This window comes from Mangifera indica, chromosome 16 (genome assembly GCF_011075055.1).
Source record: "Mangifera indica cultivar Alphonso chromosome 16, CATAS_Mindica_2.1, whole genome shotgun sequence".
NCBI classification, from domain to species: Eukaryota; Viridiplantae; Streptophyta; class Magnoliopsida; order Sapindales; family Anacardiaceae; genus Mangifera; species Mangifera indica.
In genome coordinates, this window is record NC_058152.1 from 12,397,662 (window position 1) to 12,420,730 (window position 23,069).

At 32.7% G+C, this 23,069-nt stretch overlaps 1 protein-coding gene and 2 long non-coding RNA genes across 3 annotated transcripts; 1 reads left to right on the forward strand and 2 right to left on the reverse strand.

Annotated features, from left to right (window-relative positions):
* Positions 1-326: 326 nt before the first annotated feature.
* LOC123199257 lies at positions 327-6,600 on the forward strand. The gene is made up of 4 exons (XR_006498296.1): positions 327-550; positions 1,102-1,200; positions 1,299-1,409; positions 2,044-6,600. It is a non-coding gene; the product is annotated as an uncharacterized LOC123199257 (long non-coding RNA).
* A 6,007-nt stretch (positions 6,601-12,607) lies between these two features.
* On the reverse strand, positions 12,608-13,622 carry LOC123199264. Its single transcript, XR_006498303.1, has 2 exons — positions 13,295-13,622; positions 12,608-13,207 (listed from the first exon to the last, which is right to left on the reverse strand). It is a non-coding gene; the product is annotated as an uncharacterized LOC123199264 (long non-coding RNA).
* Positions 13,623-16,454: 2,832 nt separating this feature from the next.
* Positions 16,455-20,586, reverse strand: LOC123198992 (disease resistance protein RPV1-like). The gene is made up of 5 exons (XM_044613792.1): positions 20,023-20,586; positions 18,255-19,325; positions 17,699-18,035; positions 16,565-17,596; positions 16,455-16,460 (listed from the first exon to the last, which is right to left on the reverse strand). Exons 1-5 carry the CDS (start codon positions 20,541-20,543, stop codon positions 16,455-16,457), a joined length of 2,967 nt encoding a protein of 988 aa, XP_044469727.1. The 5' UTR covers positions 20,544-20,586.
* Positions 20,587-23,069: the final 2,483 nt, after the last annotated feature.

Consider the following 23,069-nt stretch of genomic DNA (forward strand, 5'->3'; position numbering starts at 1 on the left):
TCGATTTAGGTTATATCATTTAATTCTCAAATCACCGTTGTTTTACTGATGGTTGGATAAACCGATATTGTTTTTTTAATGAGTTGCAGTGTAAAACCATAAATTAAAGTGATAAATTGGAATTAAACTTGAGTTAAACTATTTTTATTTGATTTAAACTTGAATCAAACCCAAATCAAAATATTTTTCTTTAGAGACAAACTAAAATTAGGAGATATTCGGACTAAGCGCAATTCATTCCCTTCGTTATTGGTTTATACTTAAAAATTATGTCATTTGGTTAAGTTATAGTTTTGGATTAAAAATAAAAAAATTAAAATAAAGTGTGAGTTCAAAGACAAAATATCATTTCCAACGTCCATAGCACTTCTCCAATCGACCATCTAGTTTCCACTCTCTAGCTCCGCTCCAGTCTCTCCCATCCGAGAGCATTAGTCCCAAAATCTTACAAAATCGGTGACCGGCAACGACTGAGATGAGCAGGCGAGTGGCGAACAACCGACCTACTACGATGAGAGATAGTATTTGACTGAGAATCGAGCAGAAACTGGTAAATTTCTTAATCTTGTCTCCTTCATTCAATTCTTTTCCAGTGGATTTTTTTGGATTTTATTTTTTTCAAAGAAATTTCAGCTTATTACATGTTTGTGAAGTTGAATATTGATTAAATTTGATGCTCTGTCGAAACCCCAACACATTGCTGCCGATCTTGTAAATAAGAAGTTGAAAATGTTTTCAAGTGTTTGCTTGCAAATTTAATGCTCTGTTGAAACCCGAACACATTACCCGTTGTTTTTCCTTATTTATCATTACAAATATTTATATGGAACACTTTATTGCTTCAGTTGCTTGGGATATGATAAGAGGATTGAAGAACTTAACCACTAGGTATATATGTCATTTGACATCAATGATCATACTGTGTATTCACAGTTGTGCTTTCAGCTTAAAATTTTTAATCCTTGAATATCCTTTCTGATCCAGATATACAGTATAAATGAGTTGTTATGTCTGATGGAAAGTTATTGTCTACCTTTTCATGTCTTTTCATTTTTAACAAGGTAAACTTATCCAAGTTTTATTCTTATGGCTACATTGCAGTTGTTGGAAACGATCTTAAAGAATTGTGGGGACATTGTCTATATGCATGTGGCAGAGAGAGATGTTCTTCATGAGTTGGTTAAGATAGTAAAGAAAAAGGTTAGAATGTTTCTTGAGTAGTTTTTGTTCTCTTTCTGTGGTTTACTTGTTTCTTTTTGCCAAAGCTTGTTCATAGTTCTCATGATTCTGTATTGTAGCCTGACTTTCATGTCAAGGAGAAGATGTTGATTCTAATAGATACTTGACAAGAAGCTTTTGGAGGACCGAGGGCAAGACATCCACAATATTTTGCAGCATACCAGGAGTTGGTATGTTTCTGGTGGATGGTTCTTTAAGTGATTAATTAGTGGAGAAAAAACCTATGTGATGAGACATGGCACTGCCGTTTGATTCATCTTTTCATGCATTATCTACATAGATTGATTTCATTGTACATTTCTCTACTGATTTTGCTACAAGCAGTGCTAATTGCTGTTTTAGGCTTTGCTAATTTCCATTTTATTCTCCCATAAAGTGGGGAGAAGAGTTATGTCACTGGTTCACTTCCATTTGTGCGTGCAAGTTTATTTGATACTTAATGCCATGATCATAGCCATTTATTTGATACTTGTGCTGTTTTTTCAAGTTTCCTGTGAGAATATGATGTTAAAATTTGTTATGCACACACGCACACACTTAATTGGTGTATTGTTTCATTGTTGTTGTGATTTCATTTCAGTGGTCAATCCTCTCTGCTTATGGCTCTGTTACTTTCTTATTTTTTGTCATGTCTTTCTTCTGAGTACTGGAGCACTAACTTCACCTGATGATTTGGGTATTGCAAAAATAAGAATGAGTATTGGCTATTTGCTTTATTTTAATTTTAATGTTTGCGTTGCATTTACTACTTCTTTTACTATGTTCTGTGGTACAATTAGTAATCATGTTTCATAATTTGGCTAGACTTTAACTAGCTTGACAGAAATTCAGAATGCATGTGGCATTATGGATGTCCTTTCTGAAATGCTGAATGCATTAGATCCAAGCAACGAAAAGGTACTATTCAAACACTACTTGAATTGACACTTTGAAAATCTGCTGCAACGGAGAAGCCCAAGCCTGAATCTAGTGGAGCACTAGTAGATGTAGATGGTCCTCTAGTTAGCACCAATGACGCTACTAAACAGCCAGATGAGAGGTATTTTATTTATTCAAACTTTTTATACTGTGACTAAAACCGTTGGTATCAGTTGGAACTGTTTTATACTTGATGAATATATTTATGTTCACTGCCTAAGTCTTACTACTTCAGATTATGTTACTAAAATTTTGAAGTTATATCAGGCTGGGGCTCATGTTTTAACTGGTTACCTGTGACTTAAAACTAGTTATTGGCTTTAGTTGGTCGTAGACTTGCTTGGGATTATGAATTTGATTGTATTAGTTATTTCAAGTTGCCTCTGTGTTTTAACGATTCTTTGGCTGAATTATCAATTAAAACTATTTTGACTAGGTTATGTTTTAAAGTGCTTTGAACAATTAAGATGAACAATCTCAACATATGGTAAAGATTTTGACCTACGTTCTTGAGTAATCAATTAAAATATGTCGGCTGGATCAGTTTGTTGATCACCATTCCTTTGTAACATGTTACAGTAAGGCCTATGTTCGAGTGCCAGGTTTCCTTTTTATGGAATATATAGAAAGATATCTTGTTAATTGTGAATATTGAAATTCCAAGTAGGGCTGGATTCGAGCCGAACCGAGCCCGAACATGGCCCAGCTCATTTTCGGCTCGTTTTCAGTGAGCCCAAGCTCGGGCTCGGGCTCGCCGAGCTCGCTAAACACATGTTTGTGTTCGGCTCGTTTTATGATTTTAGTGTCCGGGTTCGTGTGTTCAGGCTCGGGTTCGCTTTGAGCTCGTATTTCAAAGAACAAAACGGTGTCGTTTTTTGCTTAAAATTATTTTTTTTATTTGAGTGAGCAGCTCGCGAGCTGGGCTCAGCTCGCTTAACCGGTGTTCAGATTTGGGCTTGTTTTCGTTTTTTGCTCAAAATTCAGTCTCGCGTTCGGGCTCGGGCTCGTTCAAGGTAAGCTCGGGCTCGGGCTCGTTCGAGCAAAGCTCGTTTCGAGCCCAAACAAGCTCGCTTCGAATCCAGCCCTAATTCCAAGTCCTTAATGATATAAACTTGTCAAATGACCTCCTTTATCCTTTTTCATATTTCATTAAGTTAGCATGAACTGGGCTACGTTTATGAATCATAAAAGGGGAGAAAGTGAGAATGTAGTTCTACAAGCAATGGATCTTGAATAATTACAACTACGGCCTTCCAAACGTGCATTCAAATGCTAGTGTAGGTACCTTGGATTTCGTACATTAGAATCTATCTTCTATTGATAATGGGGGGGAATTTTTTCATGATTATTAATTTGGTAGAATTGACATTATGATTGATTCGATCTATTTTGGTTTCCTTTATTGTGTTTGATAATATTATGTTTAGTGATTGATAAATATTACTATGATAACGGGGATATTCATCATTGATATTATATTTAGTAATTGATGAATATAACGACAAGAATATTCATTGTTAATATTATGTATAGTGATGGATAAATATTGTTATAACGATGAGAATATTTATCGTTGAAATTAATATTTTTAACAATGAAACTTACACTTCTCATTATTTATATTAATGATGGGTTTTTTCATCTCATCGTTAATACATTTAGCGGTGTATGCTATGACGATGGGTGATGAAGAGATTTTTTTCGTTGTTAAAACTCTTTAGCGATTGGAAATAGATTTTTAATGACTAATTTTCCTCTTGTTATAGCCCCTTTTTTTTTTGGTAGTGCCACCATTAACATCTTCTTTACCTACTTCTAATAGAATTCCTCAAATGCCACTTCAATAATTTATCTCCATACTCAAGGTAAAAAATATTAATAAACAAAACATATACACCTACAGTTAAAGAGTGTCACTAGAAGATTGACTCAAAATCAATAATTCCAACAACTTCCCTAATGTAATGCCCATTCCAATAAATGGAACACTCATTCCTCTGTGTCGGGTAATGGAAGTTATAGAGAAAAATGTGGTCTTGAAAGAATGGAAGAGGGTAATAACTATAGCAAATGGAACACGTGTTCCAAAATATGGGATGTCTATTTTGACGGTTATTATAAAAAAATCTATATAAGGGAACCCCATTTTAGAGTAGAGGTTCATCATTAAAAAATTTAGAATGGATAGTTGTTATAAAGAGCAAACAATAATTAAGAGTAAAGACAATGGTTGTTCTATAGGGAGGGACACCTGTTCTATAGAGTAAAGATGAATGATCATTTTAAGTTTATGAAAAACCAATGCAGCAAGTTGTACCACAAGTTTATGGAACATTATGACCATGAATTAAGACAATATGTCATAAGTTGTGATATATGACAATGAGAATAAGTTGGTCATGTGTTGTGTGATCCATGGCAATGAGATAAAGTTATGAAAGTCATGTATTGTGTGATCTATAGCTTAAGTGTATTAGACATGAAAGCGTATGAAAGCCATGCAATTTCAAAGAGGGCTAAAGCATATTCACATGATGCATTAAAAACATATTTCAAATTTATGGTATAAGAAAATGAGTTGTGTTCGTTTTACATGTTTTCCAAAGCTATAAGGTGTTGTGTATTATAACGGAATTTGGTCATATAGCCCTGAGTGTGGGACACGATCCCATGAGATATTAAGTTTTATGAACACTCAAGAGAAAATATGTTTTTCTAATGAGTGCATAATATGTTTTCATAAGGGTTGTTACAAAGGGCACTCATAAGTGACTTCATGCAAATGTGTTGCAATAGGGCACATTAGCACACCCGAAATAGAAGTGATAGTTAATAATTAATATTAGTAGTCCATGATGTTGTATGCATGGAAGGGCACTATAATAGTTATGATAAGCTCATGCGATTAAGGTGTTGAATCCTTGTCTCACTTGAGTCAGCATAGCAAGTAAACACAGGTTTAAAGAAATTCTTTATTTTTTTTATAAAATTTTCTTTCAAGATTTTAAATAATTTTAGAATGCATATAACAAAGGTCACATACTTATTGAGTTTAAAGAAATCCTTGTGTCACTGTAGATGATAAGGACAATATTAAAGGATATGTAAGTTATGAGATGAAACGAAGGTTAGACATGATAAGAAAAGTTAAGGTACCACAAAGTCACTTATTTATTGAGTTTTTATAAAGAACTCTGACACTTTACTCGGAGAGACAAAACTCAGCTTGCTTGATCATAGAAAAAACTAGCATCCAAAGATCCTCATAGAAGGACTGCAGCTCAGGACTGTCAGACCAGAACCCATCAACAGAGGATAATTAAGCCCAAACCAGAGGACCAGATCATCATGTGGCAATCCAGGAGCAAAAATTTGAAGATGCAAGAAAAGCCTGCGGGAAGAATTCAAGCCAACCAGACCAGCAAAGATTGAAGGCCCATGAGGACCAGAAGCATGCCTCAAGTGCAAGGAAACCAAGTAGCAGACCAGGAGAAATTTTTGAGGGCGCCAAACCAAGCCACAGCTGGGGAAAAAGGAGGCCAGGAGAACAACAGCAGGAGAAGCAGGGGAATCAACCGCAAAAACAGGGGAGCACAGAAAACTGATGCAAAAGCTTCTGACCAGAATTTAGAAGCAAACACAAGCACCAGGAAACAGGAGATTCAAGCTCCAGAAGACAGTAGCGAAAAGGCAGGTTTCGAAAGCCACCAGGAAAGAGCAGAAAAGAAAATCCAAGCAGCAGAGTTGAGGCAATGGGGAGGGGGAAAGCTATCAATATCAACCACTGCAACCAGAACCAAAGCCTCCAGAGTAGGACCCGCCTAAAGATCAGAAAGAGGGAACTTACAAAAGAACACACTGTTAGCAAAAAGGGCTGCCACCTCCAAAGAGGAGAAGCCTTAGCATTTGAAGGTGCAAGATGCAGTTCAGAAGGCCCCAGGTCCTAGCAATGGCTTTATTGACATTAGTAGGTGAAACATTTGAGAGGTCAGCCCCTTTACCTCTTACCAGTCTTCTGATCCTTTCCACAATTCTATCTTTGGGCTGCAGAAGATTAGGGAAAATCCTGTTGTTGCTTTCCTTCCAAATAACTCATTCTGAGCCAACCTTGTAGAAAACTGACCATTGGTCAAGGGCAACCATGCGATAGAGTCTAAGCCATCTCTAGGATTATTCATCAGTGCCCCCCGATCTCTGAAAGCGTATTAGAGCCTGCAGCCGATCATTTCCAATAATTGGCAGTAGACCATTTCCATGAGTTGACATTCACAATCTCCATAACTTTTGCCTCCCAATTAATACCCGTGTCATCAATGCCCCTTGATTGGTCTTTCTCTATACTTCTCCAAGAGAGGTTCATAGGGGTGTCAGTTGTACATCTAAAAGAAGGTATTCTCTACATTTTCAATTTTATATTTGATTTTGTCTCTCAGCTTTGATTAACTTCCACAACCATATACTGTCATTGGTTGGGAGTGGTTGATTTGGCTCCAAAAAAATAGTCCAATTTAAATAAGATTTTTTTATTAAAAAGCTGGTTATTTTGAAACAACTCAATTCGAAATTTTAAAATTTAAGGGAATATTAAATTTTAAAATTTCAAAAACCTCTTTGAACAATTTTTAAGTAAAAAAAAAAAACCCAAAAATTTTTATTAACATCTCTAGTATTTAAAAAATCATAATTACTCTCAAAACTTTTGAAAAGGGGAAATAGAAAAAATAAGAGGAAAGGAAAAATAAAAAAGAATAAGAGGGAAAGGAGGAAATAGAAAAAGTAGAAAAAAAAATAAAAAAATCTATATAAAATGGTTTCATTCATTTCACTTAACCAAAGATGACGGGTGAAAATTTGGTTTTTTTAAAGGGTTAGAACTATCATTTCAACAAACCTTGGGGGGAAAATAGTTTTTTGACCTTGTCTTTTGTTCTTTATGGCCATGACAAAAGATAGACGGCTTACATTTTATGAACTCTTTGTAATAACTCTCAAAGGGTTTGATGAGATTAAACTTTAATTGAATAATTCATAAGACTGTTGTCTTTCAAAAATTTACATAACATTGCAAATGTACCCCGATTACACAAACCTTAAAATGAACATCATGCATCAAAAATTGATTTAATTACAAATTTAACTTCGTCCCCAGTAAAAAGACTTTATATTTACAATATCCCAAGACGCTTTTGGCTGCTTCAAAAATGTCAGCAATTTAAAGTATGCAAATTATGTTTATAACAAGAATGTCCAGAGGTATCTCTGATCAGGAAACAAAGTTCGAGCAGAGATGATCTTCCAAAGAGTTTGAGCTTGTTGATTTTTTCTGGTATAAGATTAGCTAGTGTCACGAGGACGGGTGGCCCAAATTGAACTAAAAGCTCCAAGGCGTTGGCAGTACTCTCCTACTGCAAGCAAGCCTCGACAACCTGGCGAGTTGTTTGGATATGAGACATCCACTGTAGTGTTTCTTGGTGAAATGATCAGCCTGTTCGGGCAAGAGCTTATAAATTTGGTAACATGTCAAGATGTTCCAAGTGAAAACTAACATATATCAGATCGTATGAACCTGAAATTTACAGAACCATGTTATGCTAAGATCAGTATATTACTTTCTACCAATCATATCATTTTTGCTAACGGAAACCAATTAGTGGTCTGGTTGCCGATCATGAAATCTTATTCAGAGACTCTCATTAGTAGAGAATATCCATATTTGACTATGTAGCCACACTTAAGTTTGCAGAAAAGCGAAGCACTGAAGGAAAAATTAACTACGGTTTTTAGTACATCATGAAAATGATATTTCCTACAAATCATGAATGCAATAAATCACCAAAATAATGAATTCAACGCCAAGAAGATGGTTTAAAAGGAAAGGGATGAGAAAATAGGTGTGATTTGTCGGGCATCATGGGCATGCATTCAAGCTGCATAGTGCCTAAATAAACGTTAGAAGCAGAAGAAAACTTCGGTTTCACAGATGAATGCAAATTCAACTCGCTAGAAAGTTTCTCAACTTCAATCAGATGTGTTGATAAAGAACTAATTGCCGGGTCAGAAAACACATTACAGGAAGGCATTGAAAGTTAAGATCAGCAGCAATATTCTTACCTGGTTCGAAAAGCTAACTAGAGCTTCCAACTTCTCCATTGCAGCAGGTGTCTTTGGGATGTAACCTCCTTCTACCAGTTAACCTGCAGCAACAGTTTTAGCAAGAGACTGCAATTTCTCCATGCCTTGAGTCGGAGCATCTTCCACTTACTGACCTGACTGTCTTAGATTATTAACTTCTATATTTTGAGAATCGATCAAGGTGTCAAGATCAGGAACGAAAACCAATTATCAATGTCAGCTTATGAATCAGCTTTATTCTACCTGTGGTGAAAGACCTTGAGGGTATGGTTATTGAATCAGATAATGTATGGTTACAGTAACATGTTATTCAAATTGCTTACACTCAATTTGAATAGCCAGGGTGGAATAGTTTTCTTTGTTGAACAGGCAACTAAGAATTGAATACTATAAATTGCTCTGTTGATCACTGTTTGAGGTGTTGTATAAATTGCTGCTGGAAACATGACAAAATGGACAATTTTCTGCCATCATTCAAAATTTTAGATAGATGGTCCCCTCATTCAGAAATATACAAGCAATGGATGAGAGAAGAACAGTAAGTTGGATTGAATTAAATGTCCAAAAGTTAAAAAAAAAAAAAAACATATATATTTTATCAAGCTCAAGTTTTTCATGGTTCTTATGACCTCAACACATATACTACTACTACCTACTAAGCATCTTTGACTTCTCACCTGTGCACAGTAACCTTAGCAGAGGAAGCAGACCGAGAGCAAGAGAGGGTTGGGTAATTTGTTTCTGCAATATGCAATGCTGGGAAGAAGAATAGCAAATGTATTGAGGGATTAAGCTAGCAAAAATTACTTATCTGCCCCTCATGCTTAAATGACAAAAACACCCTTACTAACTTTGCCAAATTACCGTTATACCCTTACTTCAAGTTTAAGCCACAAGTACAAGATAACAATTTGTATATGTAGTATCACTCTAATAGAATAAACCCACTGAATAATCAAATTTAATACAAAACAGAAATTGGTTGGCAAATCAAAGATTAAAAACTCTAGAGTTGAAACTAAATACTTGTGTAAGGGTTGTTGTGTTGGGAAGCATTTACGTAGTAAAAAATTATAACATAATGAAATGATAAACAAAATTTTAACATTAACGATATTCACCCATGAACATGAACCAATGTAAACTCTGGATTTGCTCTTTGACCATCTCAGTGTAAACTTCTCTCATTTCATCACAATTCTCTTATCATTTATGACACTTTTTGCATCTTTTTCCCTTTTTTGTTGAGAATGTAGTCAAACAAGTAGGTAGGTTGGTGCTTTGGCTTAACTGTGTTAGAGGAGGCACAAGCCTGTCAGCAGAAAACTAACGTTTAGTTAACTACTCGTTTAGTAAAATCCAACGGCTTAGAATCAATGTTTGTGCGCTTTCTCTATAAAAGATAAATGGTGGTTATTGCATTTCACCAGGATTGCTACATCAGACACAACGGAGTATAAATTCAAATGTAATTCAATCAATGTAACTTTTTGCCATTCTATTAACAAAATAAGAGGTTATACAGTATTTCAGTTCATTCTCTTTCTATCTATAAATTTAGGGTTCCGTTTTTGCTCTTCAATTTTTTTTTCAATCAATCTACACTATTTTTATTTTTTCACCAAATTTTAGTATCATTACATTTTCCAATAAACAGAGCACTCTGTTTTTGCAACCATTTGTCTCATCTTTAACACCTTTCTTATGGCACTTTCAGGTAGATGCTTTCTGGTTGAACAGAGAAAGTACTTATGAATGAGTTCACAATTTGAATTGTTTTACTGATATGAATGACGTTGCAGATTGTTTGAATAACGCGGGTGTTGAAGAAATCGTGAAAGAAGGGCAAAACAGGTGGTTGAATGCAGTTGAAATATGCAAAATATTTGAAAACCATGAAAAGCTTCGAACACTTGCTTCTCAACCACAACCAAGGTCTCCAAGTATTGTTTCATCTGGGATTTTATTTTTCTAACCTTTTTAATGTGAATTTGAATTAACAACGAGTGAAATTTTACAGGTTAACATAGAAGAGATGTTGAATTGTTTGTATGTTTATTTAGAAGATAAAACATGTGGATATAAGAAGTTACTGGAATCATAGTGGCATTTCTGGTATATTATGTCAATGATACATTACTTATCGAAAATGATATACTGAATTTGCAAATGATAAAGACTTAATCATTCAAGCGTATTTCTATGAATTAACGAGTGAAATTTTACAGGTTGATATGTGCTTGATAAGTCAGGTTCGAATTTAGGATCCTCGTGAAAATAAACATCAACCTCCAGTTCCAGTCAAGCTATGGCTTTTAGACAATTGAATTTTATACATTACTGGCTGCCTAATTCGTATGAAAGCAATGCGAGAATGAAAGAAGATGGTACCGAAAAAGAATTTGAGATCTTGAGTGATGAAAAACTGAGAATTTTAATTTCTGCATTATTTAAAAAGCATGATCTACTAAAGACATGAAACACAGAAAACTATTGACAGTAACAACAAGCAAAGCTACTAAAGCCATCTCCACAACTAACAACTTAAGGAAAATCTATTCTTCTGTTATTGATGATATTCGTACCAGAAAACATTTGCAGGACCTTGAACAAGAGCAGATGAGTATCGCAGGGCTAATTCATTGTTAATTTGAACTTCAAATGGTGCAGCAAAGATACAACAAACTTTAACACTATAACAACCATATAATGTATTGTTAAATATACAAAAAAAAACAAGACAGAGTCATAATCATAAAAATATTAAATAAATGTAGAACAAGTCCAGACATTACAATGAATGACTGCACACTAGAAGCGTAGATCCCAAAAAGTAAAGGAAAGAAAAGGAAGAGAACAGAAAAGATGATCTTTCAACCAATTTGTCTATCAATTGAAAAGTTGTTAAATCATGTATCAATAAAAAGAATATTCATTACAGCCATTCACTAAGGAGCAATGGAGATTGCATCAAAACAAAAGCATTGAAAAGGTAATAACTTAGCACATCAATGGGAGAGTTCATCTCAATCAAGGAAAAAAAAAATAATACCAAAGCCTGATGAAGACAAACAGTTCGATGCACTAACGATTTGAAGATAAGTTATGGAGAGTTCGCCGAGATTTTGAGTGCCAGAGAGGAGACAAGTTTGAATGCATAGAGCCCACCACTTTCTGATGCCAGACTGCAGAGGAGATGATACACACACACACACACACACACACATATATATATATATATATATTTATTAGGGTTTTTGGCTTGGGAATATATTTGAATTTTTCAAAATTAACAGACGGAAACTAATAATTGAATAAACCTTTTTGGCAAAAAATTGATTTAAAGTAGTACTATATACATAATTTTATACACAAATAATGATGTCATTATATGATTAGACAGTTCAAAATTAAAAATAAAAAACACTTAATCATATAGTGACACATCATTATTTGTACATAAAAATTATATATATATATATATATATATATATATATATATATATATATATATATATATATATAGTATTATTAATTTATTAACGACATATAAAAATTTATTAACTACACATTTTTACATCAATAAAACTATTTGTACTTATTTTAATTACATAAATAGATACATTTATTGTTATCATATAATTGAGTAATTTTAAATTAATAATAAAATAATATCTAATTATGTGATTATACATATAAATTTGTACCCATTTGAGTATTTAAATGAGTACTTATAATATTGTGTAACTAACATTTTACAACCCAAAGTTTGTTGTACTACACTTTTCTACTTGTAATTAGCATAAATAACACTTTTTCTAAAATAACAATATTCTATCATATTCAAACATTTTAAATATGATAATTTAACTCTTAGAAAAAGTTTCAAAACTCACAAATTAATCTTTGAATTGTATTCTATTCAATTTTTTGGGATTGTAACATTATTTTTGAAGCTATTGGGGCATATCGTATTTATAAAATTTTCAAAAGACTCAAAACTTTTTATGAATTTCAAATAACCCTCTAAAAATTAGAAAAACCCTTTATATTTTAAAAAATTACAATTTATTCTATACTATACAATTATACGACAAAGACAATTTTATTATAAAAAAGAGAAATAAGGAATGAGAGTGAAAATATGGAGAAATATTATGTTTTCTTATATAATTTAAATATTTAAAGTGTTATTTTTAATTTTTTGTTACTATAATGTTATATGATAGTTTGAAAAATAAAATAATAGAGATAAAAGAACAATTTCACTTTTTAATTATGTTATTTCAATAAAGAAGTTTAATTTTGGATAAGAAAATATTATTTATATATGATTTTGGATGAAGAAATGTTATTTATGTCAGTTAGGGGTGAAGAAGTGTTTTACAGCCAAACATGGGTGGGAAAATGTCATTCACTCACCAACAATTTCTCTGCACATTCACTAAGGTTGCACATAAATCTTACATTTGATAACTACATCTTGACGATAAAAGCATATTCTTTGATCATTTGGTTGCTGAACAAAAACAGGGTGGCTAGGAACTTGATAATCATAAGAGTTTGGACCAGCCAGAGGATATCTCTCAGGCATTCCTCCATATGCTGCCCTGTCAAAGAAAATGTTGCGCTTTTCCCGCAAGTGCACAACACATCAGAAAACAGGCAGAACAAGCCTACGAGGAGCTGCCTTGCCACTGTGAGAAAGAAATCCACGGTATCCTCAGTTTGCTCTTTGTTTCTTGAAGTTTTGACTTCTACCAAAATCTCCACCCCTTTTCTTATCAGATTTCGACTTCTCCAGTTGTTAAATCCTTCCCTGAAGTGGATCAAGAGGATAGTCAGGTTCAAGCCTGTACTCTTGGACACAACTAACTACAGCTTTCAAAGCAGCAGATTCCTGTGCATTTACATCAATCTGTATTGAAAAGAAAATTCTCATTGAGCATTTAGTTACAAAGGAATTTCCAAGCATCACTCATTATGCTTTAGTATGAAAATTAACCTGTCACTAGTATCTCTACCCGAACTCACACCCTTTCCCTGTGAGTTTCTTCTTCAATTCTTCAAGTATGTCTTCAAGAGGGGAACAGAGGGAAAGCTTTCAGTAAGCTGGAAGGCATGAATGAAATGTACGGCATCAATTTGTTTCCCCTGTACAGAGACTGAGGCTAGATGATTAGCAAATTTCACATCAAATTATTTCTCCAAGTTATGCCAAGCAGCAATGGATATAACACCTAATTAATTACTAGTTAATAGCAAGCTTACAGCAGTATCGAAAAGCAGCCAATACCCTTTCATAGCCTAGAGAACCAAATAGCAGCAAAACGTATCTGTAACCATACAACACCTAATTAAGTAGTACTTAGTAACATAATCCAATTCCAGGCAAGAAAATCCAGAGAATATTAAAATGACAGTCAAGGGAATTTGTGTCCACACGCTTAGTTGCCAGTCTGAGATAAAGCCAACCTGACAACACACTGAATAACATTTAAAAAAAGAGGCACTTCAACATTCTGTAATAGAGAACTATAAAGCATAGACCACGAATGTAAATTGCAGAAAGTTAGACAAATAGTTCAGAGGGCAACATGAAGTCAAGTTTACCTTGAAACTATTAAACTACTATGCAGTAAGCCACATCATCTGTAAAGAATACCATAGGAAAAAGTTCCAAGATTAGGCATATCGTGAAGATTAGGTAAACAAGAAGCCCTAGAAATGGAGTAAATTTCCTCTGGAAGCTTTATTAAATTTTCACAACCATCAGTCATCCCTTTACCATACGAGAAAGGGACATGGGGACATAATGGGGATCTTATCAACATGTTCTAACCTAATATTATAAGCTCAGGGATTTTGTACTTACATTACCTTTTCTGTAACAACATTTCAACCTTCAAGTTTCAATCGCTTATGAGATCTTTCATCATTTTTGTCCACTTTTGCATCTCTTCTCAAATCATCATTTTTGGCATATAACAAAGTCATTCCACATTTTTTCACCTGGCTTCGAACCTCACCATTCTTAGTTGCATGTTCAACAAAGAACTCAACACCACCTTGGCTATTCAAATTGAGTGTAGGAAATTGCTCGAACATCTGAAGGTACTGATAACCTATGACTACATGATCTGATTCAATAAAGTCCTCTCCTTCAAGAAACTTAAGCCAAAAATGGAATGAGTGAATCAGATAAGCAGAAAAAATCATCTCTCCATTAACAATCAGGTGAAATCCAACATTTTGTTGATAGTCTTGTAATGATACAACAACACATAAAACGAAACCAGTTAAGTTTTCATTGACCCAACCTTCTGGAAACTTTATAAAAGATTCATTACTTTTTAAGTCAAACCACTTTGGAATTCCACCTCCATGGTAAACAATGTTCCCCACTCGCTCAACCCAAATGATATCCTGCATGTACATTAGTGGTCTATTTAACACTGTATATTTTAATATTATGTTGTAAGAAACTTTATATTCATAAATCAACAGTCCAAGTAAGATTTTCAAATAGAAAATATTTTGATTAAAGAATTATCAACTTTTTCTTAGATTAAGACTACATAGTATTTCATTTTATCAAATAAAACTAATTAAATATATTAACAATTTAGTTAACAATAGTAAATTTATATGTATAAAAATATTATACAATAAGAAAGGTATATTTTAAATGTAATTCTGTATAATATAATTTAAAGTTAAGATATGATGAGAATAGTAAATTTAATAGTATGGTGAGAATAAAAGTGTGAGAACTACAAATTAGTGGATCTACTTATAATTGTGAAGAATATTGTGGTGTTAGAATAGTTTTCATAAATTGATGGACATGTTTTATGTTTCTAAAAAAAATGGTAGTTTTTGGTTAATAATGTAAAATAGTGAGTTTCAACCAAAATAGATCATTCCATAATAAAAGATAGAGAGTTATAAAAAGAGTAGAAGTTTCACTTAAACTTTCAATTCCCTTTCCTATTCTTGATTTTTTGTTTTCTCTTTCATCAAAACCTATATTCTTTTTCCGTCAAATTTGTTCAATGTTTGTTATGGATAGTTTAATTCAATATAATCTTTAATTCAAAATTACTCTATCACAATATAACAGATTATTTATATGTCAAATAGTAGACTCATTATTGAGTATATATACTTTTATTGTTTTGTCATTACCCTTACAAATACTTCTCCCTTAAAATTTTTATATGCATGAGAAGCCAATTAATCTTTTCTTGAGATTATATTGAATTAAACTATCCACTAGTTTCATAACTCAGTATCATTAGGTGTGTATTGACTAAAAAATTTCATCAAGATGATGAAAATAAAGAGAGTTATGTTTAAGGGGAGATGTTGAGAATAAAGGTGAGTCAACTATTGAAGTTATGTTTAAGGGGAGATGTTGAAGAGAAAGAGAGTTATGTTCAAGGAGAGATGTTGACAATAAAAGTATGAGAAGTGCAAAGTGATGGATTAGTTTGTCATAGTACTTAAGTGTTTGAATTGCAAAGCGGTGAATTTGTTTGTTATGGTAGTTAAGTGTTGGAATGACAAAGTGGTGTATTTAATTGTGATTAAATCAAATCGGTGAGTTTTATTCAAAACTCATTGTTTCATTATAGCACAAACAGGAAGAAGAAAACCTAGCCACAGTATTCAAGCATCGATCTATCTTGATTCCAAATAATCTCTAGTTTCTTTTCCAGGTTTCAATTAAAAAAATCAAAGAGGGATGGATTGCCAACATGTCAATCAAATCTTCTATATAAATCCTAGTTGTTGTATGCTTAGATGTTGATGATCAATTAAAAAAAAAAATCTCTCTTTTTATCTTTTCTCACTTAGCCTACTTGATTTTGCATAGTAAATATTATAAATTCCCTTTAAATAATTTAGTATATTATTATGAAATTTGAATTTAATTATTATATATTATATATAAATATAATAGTTTTAGCCAAATCATTTTCAATTTAATACAACTTTAAAAACTTAGTGCAATCCAATACAGCATACCAAATGCACCCAAAAAATCTCAAGTAGGCAAGACATTACAAGGATAGGGCTATTTATTAAGTTTATATAAATTAAAATTTTAATCCACGCATCTTTTACTTTTACAATGAAATATGTATACTAATATTTAATTTTTAACTCTTTTTAATGGAACATTAAAAGTTATAAAGTTTGAAGATTCAAACTTTATAGAAAATGAATTGACATCATAAGAAAACAGAGAAAGTGAGCAAGATAGACTTACTTCACGGTGATGCCACACATCTGCATTTCTCTCAATTTTCAGGAGAGCATCTGTCATATCTAATTTTAGTTTGAAACAATTGTGGAACCAAACATCCGCATTACAAGTCGGAATACCTAGGAATGAAGCTGGTAAACTTGATATTGATTCAAGATATATGCAATTCATTGCCATCATTGTCTCTAACCTGCTTGGAAGCTCTGGTAAGTATTTAAGCCTCTGGCAATTGCTTAAATAAAGAAATTTCAGGTTAGAGAGGTCTTTGATGTTCTCTGGTAGCGTCTCCAAATTGTTTTTGCCAAGAATTAAATATTTAAGTGAGAGTAATTGGCCAATATTGCTTGGTAACACTTCGATGCAACAATCAATCAGGTTTAGCCTTATCATTCTTTGGAAGACAGATAAATCAAAGAGTGGGATACCAGATTGCTTCTGCATCTTACATCTTATCAAAGACAATGCCCACAAGTTGATCAAACTTGTCATAAATGTTGGTATTTCTGCAAAAGAAATTTCCCCCAGTTCCAGTTCCCTCAAAGTTTGTAAATTTCTCATGTCATTAGGCAATTCGTCAAGTTTGGAACAACCCGAGAGATAAAGAAATTTAAGATATTTCAACTCACGAATACTATCTGGTAATCTCTCAAGCCTTGAACATTTTCTAAGACTTAATGTTACTAGTCTAAATAAATGCCCTATTGATGGGAATTCTTTAATAGCAGTTCCATCTAGATATAATTCTTCAACTGTATTAGGGAGATATGGAACTTCTTTGAGATTTGAGCAATTAGAGAGATTAACTACTCGAAGAGATTGGCAATTAGAACTAATTGGAAGATTATCAAAGCTTTTGCATCCTTGTAGATTCAGGATAACAAGTTTATGGAGATTACGGATAGATGAGAAACTCTCAAGCAAATTTGTATAATCTTCAAGCTTCAAGCTCTCAAGATTTGGCATAAGTGATAAATTTGGTATACTGCATAGACGTTTAGAGTGACTGATGTCAATATGTTTCAAATTAACAAGTTTCTGTCACAAAAAAAAATTAATAAATAAATGAATTGAAACAACATAAATAGCATACATATATTTACAATTTAAAGCAATATATATATAGAAGTTAACATATACCTGGTTGCCAGTCCAAAGTTGTTTAAGTTCGCTATTACGCAAGGAAAGTGCAACAAGGTTCTTTGGATTAAAATTTGGTGGCAATGATTTGTCAGAATATCCATGCCAGCAAAAGTACCTTAGCTCAGAGAAATCAGACTCAAGTTTCTCAAAACCATGCACCTTCTTTCCATGTTCGAACTCATAAATTTTCAAGAATCTTAGGTTTTGCATGTTGTTGAAAGCTTTAGGATTTAAATGCAACTCTTCTACTTCAAACGTATCCAAGCATATACTTCGAATTGCTCTAGTTCCCTGGAAATCACAAGCATATTGGTGAAAAGTCAATTTGAAATTGCTTAATTACATCAATTCTTAAGTAATTTACTCTCAAATATATTTCTTTCTCAAATTTCTTTTCAGAATTTGTAAATAAAATAATAATAGTTGTGTCATTGCTACCCTATACCAAATAATTTAGGTCCCAAAAATGAATATTTAGCTAACTAATATTTTATTATATGTATGTATAAAATAGAAATAAAAAATAAGTGTTCTAGCTCTTACCATATTATACTTCAATACTAAAAAGATTGCATTAGGATCCCACAACCGACTATGTTTACCAGGATCATCAATTGATTCTTGCTGAACAATTTCCCTACCCATTTCTTCAAGTAAATCATGCATTGTTATGGTGTCAAATGATGTAGTTATGAGACACCTTTCAATGAGAAGATGTATAGAAATATGAGAGTCAAAGTCACGAGCATTCAGGATTGCTTCTATGAGATCTCTTTTATATCCTTTAAAGAAACATGCAATATCTAAAAATACAACCTTCTCTTTATCATTTAATCCGTCATAACTTATTTTTAACACCTTGTGGACATCCACATGAAGACTTGTTCTTAAGTTTTTTAGTGCACTTTCCCATTCTCTCTTCGTCCTCTTGAATAGAAAGGAACCAAGAACTTTAAGAGCTAGTGGAACACCTTTAGTATAAGATACTACTATAGATGATAACTCGTTATAATCTTTTGTTGGAGGGTTTCTTTTAAAGGCATATAAGACAAAAAGTTGATGAGCATTATGAAAAGATAACCCTGTCATCTCATGAATGTGATCCACTTCATAATTCCTTAGCACATGTTTATCCCTTGTCGTTATAATGATTCGACTATCTGAATCGAAGTTGCCAAAAACTCCCATTAAACATTTTATTTGTTCTAACTTCGTTACATCATCAAACACAATGAGAACTTTTTTTCTGCTAATGAAACTTTTTCTTCTGAAGGTGAATCCATGATTGAGATGTTCATCCCCTAAAATTGCAGAACTCAATTTTTGGCATAAGTCATTTAATCCTCTGTTTTTCTCTGATTCTTCTCTAATATTCAAAATGAAGTAAGACGCTTCAAACTGTTTAGAGATTTTTTCAAATATAACACCAGCAAGAGTAGTTTTTCCTATGCCCCCGATACCCCAAATTCCTAGCTTGCAAACACTTTTTGAACATAATAAATTTTCAATCTCTTCAATTGATGACTCTAGTCCAACTAGGTCCTTGGAAGGAACATCTGAGGAGTTGTAATCCAATTTCTTCCATACATCATTGACAACATCTTTTACCAGCGTTGCTTCATTCCTAAAAATAAAAAATAAACAATTAAATAATATGATACTAAATTTAAATGACTAAAAATGAAATAAATAAATATAACATAATTTTAATTCTTTTCCGTTTATTTTGACTGTTCATTAAATAAAAATTTTTAAAATGTAAGATTGGCATAATGAAGAACTGCATCATGACATGAATTCAACTTCATTTCTCAGTGGCACAAAATTTTAGATTCAAATATAATTTGATCATCACTTTTCATGTCCTAAAAACTTGTAAAACTTATCAAAGCTAAAATTCAATTCTCAGAAAAAATGAAATAATCATTTTTAGATAGTAATTACCAGTATGTATTTAATGATATATCATATTTAGATAGTAATTAGCTGTCATTCAAAAAAGTAAAACTGATAATTCGTATTAATGGATAGTGTTTGTGTTAAGTCTTTCTGTGTTTTGGGCTAAAAGACACACAACAAGAACCCAACCCAAATTAGCATAGTATAAATTATAAGGTCAAACTTCCAATTGATTATTATTTTGACCATCTGAATCTGTCTCCAGTAAATCTGGAAAAGATAATAAAAACACAATATATAAGGAACTGCTGTATGTAAGATTACTACATAAAAATTGGTAATTTGTAGCGTCAGAGTACTTACCAAAAAAAAAAAAAAGATTATTAGTACATAAAAACATTGACAAAAAAATTTACAGTTACCTAGAGTTCTTTGAATCATAGCCAGATAGGTTGGCTGCATCCCTCAAAGCAGCCCTCCATGTCTGCAACATCTCTGAATCATCCATAAAACGCTTTTCAAGCTCAGCAAATGCTTTCCCAAAATCCCCAGTTTGATTCCTGACATCAGATGGATCTACTTTATAGAAGACTGGTATTACGATCTGATCATACGTGTTCTTGCATTTAACTATCTCTTCAAGTTCTCTGAGACACCATCTTGAGGAAGCATACCCTTTAGAAAAAATGATAACCGAGATCTTTGAATGTTCAATTGCCTTCAAAAGAGATACAGAAATTTCTTCTCCTCTAACAAGGCTATCATCAATGAAAGTTTCAATCTTTTTTTGACAAAAGGCTTCATAAAGATGGCTGGTAATGTTTTGTCGGGTGTCCACACCACGGAAACTAAGGAAAACCTCATACTCTATTTTAGGAGTAATGGATGAAGAAGAAGAAGAAGAGGAAGCCATTAAGTGCAAGTGAAGAGAGGCGGTTCGCATAAACAAAGAAGGGTAAACTAAAACATCACCCAATTGAGCAGTTGAACTAAAACATCGCCTTATAGGGCCGTTTGGTTTCAGTTTTTTAAAATTATCTTGATAATTTATCTTTTATTCTCTTGTTTGGTTTGTCAATAATAAGAGATTACAATAATCTTTTATTACCAATGTTGACGTAGCAGATAATATAGGTGGTAATCTGATTATCACATTAAAGATTACCAAGATAATTTTGATTTTATTATAATTATATTATTATTTATTAATTTTTTGAGACAAAAATAAATTTATTTTTAATTAATATTGCAAATAATATAAAAAATCTTTAAAAATAATTATATTCAAGGACATTTAAGTAAAATAATTTATTAGTAATCTTTTATTATCTTTAACCAAACACAATAATTATTTATACCTATCAAATTTTATCAAACGTAGTAATAATTTATATCCAGTAATCTTCTAAATAATTTATCTTCAAGGTAATCTTTCTATTTTAGTAATAAAACATTACTCAAACCAAACACCCCCTATCTATTTTCTCAGAAGATGCCCTGCCTTTCGTCTTTTTGACTTGGACGTTTTGCCCCATGAACATTAGGCTGCCTTGTGATTTCTACTCGTATTTTATTTTCAAGCAAGCTGTCTTCCCTTTTTCTAATTTATTGTTTTCGGCCAAATGATTATTTTAAAATATTAATATATAATTATGTATTATTTTAAAATATTAAAATATTATTTAATTATATATTAATATATTATTATTTAAACATAATTTTATACTTATTGCTTATATATATAATTTTATTAATATTAAATATTAAAATATTTTACTATTTTCACCGATGAAGTTAAGACTATTAGTTTAGACTAGCAGTTTAACAGGACCATCAAAATCTCCATTGCAGTAAAGTCATGGCCACTGTGGGAACTTCCCCAATAGCTAACCAGGGACACCTCCACCATTTTGGTCGACAGCCACAGGATTTCTTGTAGGCTTCTCTTTGTATTTTTTCTTCCGAAGAAATTAGAAAATTAAATATGAAAATGACAACATTAAATTCCCTCCATTTCTAAGCAGTTGGAAATTTGATTTCGTTTTAATATTTAATTATGTATATAAAAAAATGTGTATATAATTTTATAGAATATAAACATGGTAGTCGAATCTCATTATATCGTATAATAAAATAATAAAAAATTAATTTTGCATATCATTATTTTAAAAAATATCACAAACATCCTTGAAAATTCGAAAATTTTCATGTAAACCCTTCTTATATCATTATTTTCTTTAAAAAGTGTATTGATACGTATTGATAATATAATATGTCTATTGCATCATATTAATTCGATACATTTCATAATATATTTTAAATAATAATTTACAATGCATTTGTTCTTTTAATTAAGATTATACATACATATTAAATTTGATTAATTCAGTTTTCATAAATAACAACTAAACAATAGGGTAGTTTATAAAAAAAAACAAAGAAACCTGAGTGGACTAGAAGTTATGGCAAATAAAAGGGTATTTGTAAAATATTGATAAATTGTTATTTAGGAAAGTATATGAATTTGGAAAATGCAGGGAATTCGCTTTTAAAACAAACTCGAATGTAGCACTCCAGGCCAACAACTGAGAACAACCAGCACAGCAACCGGAACACTACAAAGCACATCAGGAGGAAATGCAGGTGCCAACACTGGGAAGCAGACGTAATGGACAAAAGCAAAATCAGGAAATGACAGAAGCACCGGCCGAATCAATTGACAATCCAAACTCAATGAATTCTGACGTACTACTCGGAGAGACAAAACTCAGCTTGCTTGATCATACAACAAACCAGCATCCAAAGATCCTCATAGAAGGACTACAGCTCAGGAATTTCAGACCAGAACCCATCAACAGAGGATAAATAAGCCCAAACCAGAGGACCATATCATCATGTAGCAATCCAGGAGCAAAAATTTGAAGATGCAAGAAAAGCCTGCAGGAAGAATTCAAGCCAACCAGACCAGCAAAGACTGAAGGTCCATGAGGACCAGAAGCATGCCTCAACTGCAAGGAAACCAAGCAGCAGACCAGGAGAAATTTTTGAGGGCTCCACACCAAGCCACAGCTGGGGAAAAGGGAGGCCAGGAGAACAACAGCAGGAGAAGTAGGAGAATGAACGGCAAAAACAGGGGAAGCACAGAAAACTGATGCGAAAGCTTCTGATCAGAATTTAGAAGCAAACACAAGCACCAGGAAACAGGAGATTCAAGCTCCAGAAGACAGTAGCGAAAAGGCAGGTTTCGAAAGCCACCAGGAAAGAGCAGAAAAGAAAATCCCAGCAGCAGAGTTGAGGCAATGGAGAGGGGAAAAGCTATCAATATTGACCACTGCAACCAGCACCAAGCCTACAGAATAGGACTCGACTAAAAATCAGAAAAAGGGAACCTACAAAAGAACACACTGTTAGCAAAAAGGGCTGCCACCTCCAAAGAGGAGAAGCCTTAGCATTTGAAGGTGAAAGATGC

Coding starts and splice junctions, on each gene's coding strand:
- LOC123198992 (XM_044613792.1), bottom strand. CDS start 20,543: ATGCGAACCGCCTCTCTTCACTTGCACTTAATGGCTTCCTCTTCTTCT. Junction 18,036..18,254: donor GCAATCTTTTTAGTATTGAA/GTATAATATGGT, acceptor GATGTAATTAAG/CAATTTCAAATTGACTTTTC. Junction 17,597..17,698: donor AACTTTGGACTGGCAACCAG/GTATATGTTAAC, acceptor TTTTTGTGACAG/AAACTTGTTAATTTGAAACA.